Source organism: Glycine soja, chromosome 13 (genome assembly GCF_004193775.1).
Source record: "Glycine soja cultivar W05 chromosome 13, ASM419377v2, whole genome shotgun sequence".
NCBI classification, from domain to species: Eukaryota; Viridiplantae; Streptophyta; class Magnoliopsida; order Fabales; family Fabaceae; genus Glycine; species Glycine soja.
Window position 1 is genome coordinate 31,277,449 of NC_041014.1, and position 8,255 is coordinate 31,285,703.

At 33.3% G+C, this 8,255-nt stretch overlaps 1 protein-coding gene across 1 annotated transcript; it reads left to right on the plus strand.

Moving 5' to 3' along the window:
- The first annotated feature begins 6,242 nt into the window (after positions 1 to 6,242).
- LOC114382142 (UDP-glucuronate 4-epimerase 6-like) lies at positions 6,243 to 8,255 on the plus strand. Its single transcript, XM_028341377.1, has one exon. The coding sequence runs from the start codon at positions 6,373 to 6,375 to the stop codon at positions 7,762 to 7,764; it is 1,392 nt and encodes a 463-aa protein (XP_028197178.1). The 5' UTR covers positions 6,243 to 6,372; the 3' UTR covers positions 7,765 to 8,255.

Below are 8,255 nucleotides of genomic sequence, written 5' to 3' on the forward strand. Positions count from 1 at the left end.
TTTCAGTGGTACGTTTTCTATCTCCCCAGTCCCCATAATCAATAAAATAAATAGTATCTCTTGAAAGTTGAAAGATATTTATTACATAAGCAGATATTTCAATGTTATATAATAATTAATTTTGATTGAAATTAATATAAATATATATAGAAGGAAGGCTAGTTATGCTGCCGACAGTGGAAAGATATCGATATATAGAGGCAAAGTTGCTGTCAGGAGTGCAAGTAGGGTGGATTAACAACATGGAAAACGACAATTCGATCGATCGTTTCTTAAGACAGTGGCAATTGGCTCTCTCTCATATCATGCTAGTTACGTGATTTTCAATATTATTGATCAAAAAGGTAATTAACAATTATCAAACTCGAATCTCTCCAATCATGCAAGCAAAAGAGAGAACGGGAATATAATCGCACCAGCTATAGAATAACTTAAAATACAAGATTAATTAACAGATCAAAAGGCATCTACGTTTACATTTTCAACTTTTTTCGTACGTATTTACTTGGACATACAAAAATTATTTTACAACAAATATAAATATAGTCGCTTTTCAAGAGCACAAACGATAATGTTTGGTTCATTTCTTTTCATTGCAATTAATGAAACACTTTTCAAGCTCAGAAGTCATCCATTCATTCGAAACAATAATTGTCACTTTCTTTCTTTAACCAAACCGAACAATTTTATCAATTATGTGCGGTAGCTGAGATATTTTTCTTTTTCTTTTTTCCTGACTCAAGAAAACTCATTTTGTCCAAACATACATTACGGCAGAAATGCCCCAGCTGTGAAAGTTGGTAAAGTTAATTCTAATTCAAAAGCAAAACATTTCAGAAAAAATATTCAAAACATCGATCGCGAACGTGTCGAATTATGTAGTTTTCCCCTTAAAAAATTATTTTGTCTGTCCCAGAAAATTGAACAGGCATGTATGCTCTAATCATATGGAGAGGGCAAAGCGTATGGAACCCCATTGGGACTAATCAAACCCAATAGGATGCCCAAGAGCCAAAAGTATATATGATAAATAAAAGAAATGCATGTCATAATATATATATATATATATATATATATATATATATATATATATATAATGTTATATTATATTGCGGGGAAGCAGCAGTGAGGAGAATCATGTCTTCTTCTGTCTTATCTAATGGTTGATAAAGTCAAGACTCACGGCTCCACCGACCAATGAGCATCTTCTACAATCTTGCCTTTACACAAAAGCTCCTCGAATAGCATTTCTATAAAAAAGCATTTAACCAACAAATATATATATATAGATCAATGACCGTGCCATTTCTCAGTTTACTTTCTGGTGACTGAAATTAATCACCGCAAGTTCAAGTTTGCTTAAAAACATTAATAAACGTACTCTTTCCTTTCATACACCATTGTATGCATGTCTCATTCTATATATATTAACTGATGGAAATGATTAGTTTTACTGGATGTTACTTTCACATTGTCTTCTTTCTTAAGAGGAGAGGAGGAAAATTAAGATAGAGAGAGAGATTGAAAGAAACGCGACGATTGAAATAACATATTCTACACTTTATAGAAGCCTACTGGTTGGAAATAAGGTAATCAGCTTTATCCATAGTAATGAGAAGAATATAGTGTAACTTAAATATATAAATTCAACTCATTTTTATATTAAGACAGCAAGGTGAATATTGCGTTATATATGTTTCTTGTTTGCAAACACATAGTTTCAACTCACGGAAATTAAAGCCTACTCGTGTTTGGTTTCTGTTTATTTTAATTACGAGAATATTTTTTAATGGTTTTAATAATATCTTAATTATATTTTTTTAATACAACACAAACTATTCTAAATGCACCCTACTATTTTGTTCGGGTGTGATTAAAAAAATTAAGAACAAAAATGAAAGAAATAAGATATATATATATATATATATAGATTTTTTTATACAGAAAATGATATTTTTTGCTTGTATTATTTGAATGAAAAAATGACAAAAAATAATCAATCCTCTTTCTTCTTATCTGATTGTGAAAAAGAGAGAGAGAGAAAATAATTATAATAAATATTTTTTTATCCTTTTAATATATTACTTTGTCCTATAAAATATTTTTCAAAAATTTATTCGACCATTTTATAAGATTATTTTCTAATTTTTAGATGTATTAATTATTTTTTTCCTTATATATTATTATTTAATTATTTTTTTCCAAATATTAATAAGAAATAAGTAAGTGGATAGATAAAAAATAAAGAGTAATTTTGAAATAATAGTATACATAATTAACATATTTAATGTGATAATTATTTATTAAGGGATAAAAATTAGTTAAAAAATCTTATAATTAAAGACAAATAAAGTAATAAAATCTCTAATTCTTATATACTAAGAAAAATCTAAAATAGACACTGAAGGAATTTTTTCTCCTTAAATAAATGGAGCTGACGTGATTCAACTCAAATTAAGATATAAAATTGAGAGAAAGAGTTTCACCCAAAAAAGTTTAAGATGAATTGATGAATAAATTTATTATTTCAACATATTTTTAATTATTTTCTCTCCACTTCAGGAGAGAATTCTTTTAGGTCTCACTTTTTTTCCCCTCTACAATTAAACAATGAAAAATGTAACGTTTCTTCCTAATTCTTTCCACCTAGCTATTTTCCTTTATTTCCATGCATACATGAACAAGTGTTTCGTAATATATAAAGTTTTATGATCTTGTTCGAAGAAAACTAAATATATTTTCCATCATAAGCCCAAATATTTTGCAGATTACCATTCTTAAATTTATATTTGTCGCGCGTACTTATCACTCCATTATCAAATTAACGAAATCAATATGTATACTGGTATTCCCATGTGATAGGGAGTACACTTCTCAAGGAATAAACACAGAAGTGACGTAACTAGCCACAATGCTCCATTATGAACCTTCTTGTGTTGGGTCCACTCCTCTTCTACTTTTGTACGTTAATAATTCTCATCCAAATCCAAACTTTTCTGCTCGGAGTTCATCAAACGAGGTTGGTAAGCAACTAAAATAAGAGAGAAAACTGTTTTTAATTTTTTTAATGTATATATATACCATATCATATCATAATTTTTATTTATTTAAAAATCGTTTAGGTGCAGCACAATCTAATTTATTGATTAACTTGAATAGAGTTGTATTTAACATGCTTCTTGGCGGGGAATAAGTTATCTCCTTTCTATAATTCTATGCTATCTTGTCGTAAAAACTATCAGAACTAAGAAGTTATAGCAATAAAGAAAATTAAAGGAAAATGTTTAGTAAATATAAAAATAGGACATAAAAAGCTCTTATAAATTATAATAATGTTGGTTCGAAAGATTAGTCACTTGAATTAAAGAGAAAATTTTGGATTTTTTTTTTTGTAACTTTTCTATTTGAAAGTCATTATTAGATGCAGCACGATCTTATTTATTTAGCTTGAATATAGTTGCATTTAACATGCTACGTGTTTAGCAACAATTTACTTCAGTCTCTACTATATTGCCCTAAATTTATGTAAGTTGTGATAATAAAAATTGGATTTTCTTTCTCTGAACATTAAAGACGACAACAAAAGTTCTCTTTAGATTGATTAAAATGACAAGTTACTAGCTAACTCATAGGGATTGGCTTTGAACTATAAGACTATGTTGTATTCATATATGAATTAATGATGTATTTAGTTGAAAAACTCATTTTATTTTTTCTGTCTTAAAATTTGTTTTGAACCAATGACAATTATGTATTACAAATGAAATTAATCTTTAGTTCAATACATTGAAGAATATCATGATCTATGAAAAAAATGACAATTTACTAAAATCAAAGAGAAAACAGTTTTTAAGATTTTGAAATAAGTATTGTGATCTTCCTAATTGAAAGTCATTTAGATTTTCCAAATTAAAATTAAAATTAGTGAAATAGAAATACATAATAAAAATGTAGACACATAGACACCTATGTTAATGTTAGTATTTTATAATGTCACTATTTAAAAATCATGTGGGACAACACCATGTCACCACATCATCTTCATTAAGTCAGTAGATCTTAGTTCTTTAAATTTTGGATGTTTATTTAATAACAGGACCAAATTTGTTTGAATAAAAGAAAAATGTGAGGAATATATTTCTAACATATTTTTTTATTATTGGCTAAATTTGTTATGATTATGTTTGAATTGATGTGGAGAATGAAATAAAAATATCATTTTATTGTTTGGATATTTTATATATAACTTTCAAAAAAACATTTTGCCAATTCTTTCTGAAATGTTCTCATTCTCTCCAATTTCAATGGTATTTGATCACTAAACCACTGCAACATGTAATAAACACACATTAACAATCACATTAAAGTTGATCACTAAACCACTATCAAGTAATTACTTCTAATAAAGACTTTAACTGTAAATGATAAGAATGTATAACGCTTGTCTTTAAAATGACCCAAATATATGTGTTGGTTATGATTAACTGTCCCGTTTTTATGAAGAATGTTGTTTGTACAACATTATGATTATGATACAATTTCACATAATTATATACATTATATTAATTAAACGTAATTCTTTTGCTGACATAATTATACGTACGTAAACTTAATTATATTACTTATTAATTATAAGTAAACTTAAAAAGGTAAAATGTTTCACAAAAATAAAATTCAAAGAATAAAATGTTGTTTCACAAAAAACGTAATTTTGTATTCACCAAAAAAGAAGAATGAAAGTTTTATTTTTTTATTTTTTATAATACAGTACTATCTAAGCTACAATAATTTTTTTAATCAATCTTAAGCTACATTAAATAAGATCGTACTGATACGATAAGTAATTTTCTATCTTTAATAGATATAAATGTTGTATAAGTTGAATCACATTAAAATATTAAATACAAGCGGGGCTCCATAGGCAACTTATTAGACATGGTTTATGACGACCTGATGCATCGAATCAGAATCCATTCCATTGCAATTCTCAGCTATTAATTACATATTGGAGGGAGTGACTTTCGGATTGAAGAATCAAAGAGAAGTCGTGGGATATTCACATATATAAAATTTTGAAGTTCTTCCATTCGGTGGCGTTGCGTTGTACAAGTACAAGCAAAAATTTGCGTTTGCGTGTAGCAATGAATAGAAAAATTTTGGTCCAAATTTGATCCTGTGCAAGTTTGGGGTCATTCAGACAGAAAAGGAGATTATTTATAGAGCCGACCAAGGCCGTTCTGATCCTTAATTTACGTAAAATTCCGAATCAGAAGAATACTCCTACACAATAACATAAATTAACTAAAATTTCAACTATAGGAGTACATACTAGCATCGATTAGATAGCCAAGATTAAGATAAGACAGCAATTTATTAGTATCAAATTTGGCTTAGATAGCATCATTTAACATGATGATGACTGGAAAATGTTAAATGAACATGAAAGTATCAATTTTCGTATGTATAATATAATAATAAAATACTAGTCCAATATTGACAAATATGAAAACGGTACGTACTCTAACATTGTCGGTGCCTAATTAAATGGTCACTCTTTATCCAACTTTAAAAATATAATATACTAGTATCAACTAGCAGCGTTTAAGGAAAGTAGTCAATTCAGAAGAAAACTCTAGTCAGCGTCCATTCCTTAGCCTTAATTAGGGTTTAGTTGAATAGTTATTGTTGAGTTAAATTACTTGCAGTTTAGACAACCTTATAATGTTACTTAGTTTTTATTAATCTCTAAGTCAAATAAACGTAATATTCGTTAGCAGACAATATCCTCCTCTCCCCTCCTCGATCGTATAACTTTATCGTAGAGCACTGAATGTTAGAAATGTTTTTTTGCCGAGTTAAAACCATCTAAATAATGAACATATATAAAAATATATAAATTGTAGTTGAATTTAGATGAGTTTAAATAGAATGTAAAATTGAAACAAATTTAATTAAAAACCATTTGAATTGATGATGGGATGATTTGTATTTTGCTAATGTTATTTAAAAAAAAAATAGATACTGTATCAAGTACGTATGAAGGCATTGACTAAAAGTCGTAAACTAATCGCCGGAGTCGAAATGGATATCTAGAATACATTTTTGTATATTGTGTGGATTAGGTAATTGGCCAAACCTCTCCATTTTATAATGGCCCAAGAACAAACAATTTAACGGGACATGGAAATTGGGAGGAGTTTGTTAAAGAAGAATAGGAATGGGGAGTGAAAAGGGAACAGAAAGAGTTGAAATGTTAGGACGTGGTGGGAAGGCCTACGTAGCATAATATATAATACAAGTAATAAAGTATGCAATATATAAGATGAGTGAGAGTGTGATAGTAAGAATTAAAGAAGCCATATATATTGATATATGTGTGTATTTCCTTTGGGCTTGAAACTCAAAACTATAATAATGGGTTCTTCTTCTCCTCCGGACACTAGCAAGAGCATAAAGCTAGAGCGATACAACAGCTACATCAGGAGACTCAACAGCACCAAACTCCTCAACGCCTCCTCCAAACTCCTCTTCCGTGCCACTATCTTAGTCGCACTCATCCTCGTCTTCCTCTTCACCTTCAACTACCCTCCCCTCGCCCCAGACTTCACCTCCCACCGCCACCTCCACTCCCACTCCCACTTCCTCTCCTCCTCCTCCTCCTCCTTCGCCTCCTGGGAGAAGCAGGTCCGCCACTCCTCCACCCCTCGCCGCCCCAACGGCCTCACCGTCCTCGTCACCGGCGCCGCTGGCTTCGTCGGCAGCCACTGCTCCCTTGCCCTCAAAAAACGCGGCGACGGCGTTCTCGGGCTCGACAACTTCAACAGCTACTACGATCCCTCCCTGAAACGCTCCCGTCAGGCAATGCTCTGGAAACACCAGGTTTTCATCGTGGAAGGTGACCTTAACGACACCCCCTTGCTTGAGAAGCTCTTCGACGTTGTCCCCTTCACCCACATCCTCCACCTCGCCGCTCAGGCTGGCGTCCGCTACGCCATGCAGAACCCCCAATCCTACGTCACCGCCAACATTGCAGGCTTCGTCAACCTCCTCGAGGCTGCCAAATCCGCCAATCCCCAACCCGCCATAGTCTGGGCTTCATCCAGCTCCGTCTACGGCCTCAACACCCAAAACCCTTTCTCCGAGCTCCACCGCACCGACCAACCCGCCAGCCTCTACGCCGCCACCAAGAAAGCCGGCGAGGAGATCGCCCACACCTACAACCACATCTACGGCCTCTCCCTCACCGGACTCCGCTTCTTCACCGTCTACGGCCCCTGGGGGAGACCCGACATGGCTTACTTTTTCTTCACCAAGGACATCCTCCAAGGGAAAACCATCGACGTGTACCAGACGCAGGAGGGGAAGCAGGTGGCCCGTGACTTCACCTACATCGACGACATCGTTAAAGGCTGCCTGGGAGCCCTGGACACCGCCCAGAAGAGCACCGGGAGCGGCGGCAAGAAGAAGGGCCCCGCCCAGCTCAGAGTATACAATCTGGGGAACACTTCACCGGTGCCGGTTGGGACCTTGGTGTCCATTCTGGAAGGTCTGCTAAGCACCAAGGCCAAGAAGCACGTCATTAAGATGCCCTCAAACGGCGACGTTCCCTACACACACGCCAATGTCAGCTTGGCCTACAGGGATTTCTCTTACAATCCCACCACCGATCTCGCCACCGGTCTCAGGAAGTTCGTCAAGTGGTACCTCGGTTATTACGGCCTCCAGCAAAGGCTAAAAAAGGAATATCACCTTGACAATGAATAATCACCTACGTACGTACCCAAGCCTTAATTATCCTCACACCACATGCCCTTGTTTTTGTTTTTACAAGAAACAAAGAAAAACAAATAATTCAAATACCTACCTTGGATCATTTTTCTTGTTTTTTCTTCAATTATTACTATTATTTTTTCTTAATTATTGTGGTGGTCCGTGTCCATGGATCCAAATGCATGTTGGTGTAGCAATTATACATAATATAAATATCGGGTATATATAGATGAGGGATATATATGCATATATAAATGTCAGGGAAACAAACAGAAAGCAAAAGCAGCAAGGAAGTGTATGTAATGTAATGTAATGTAGATCTGTAAGGAAAGAGAAAGAAAGGTGTAATAATGCAGGGTGGGGTCTGCCACAAAGGTTGCAGATCTCTCCCCTTCTTTTATCCATATGTTTTCATTTTCATTTCACATCTTGTTTCTCTGTTCTGTTATTCAACAAATTATATATATTATCTTTCCTTTTCATCA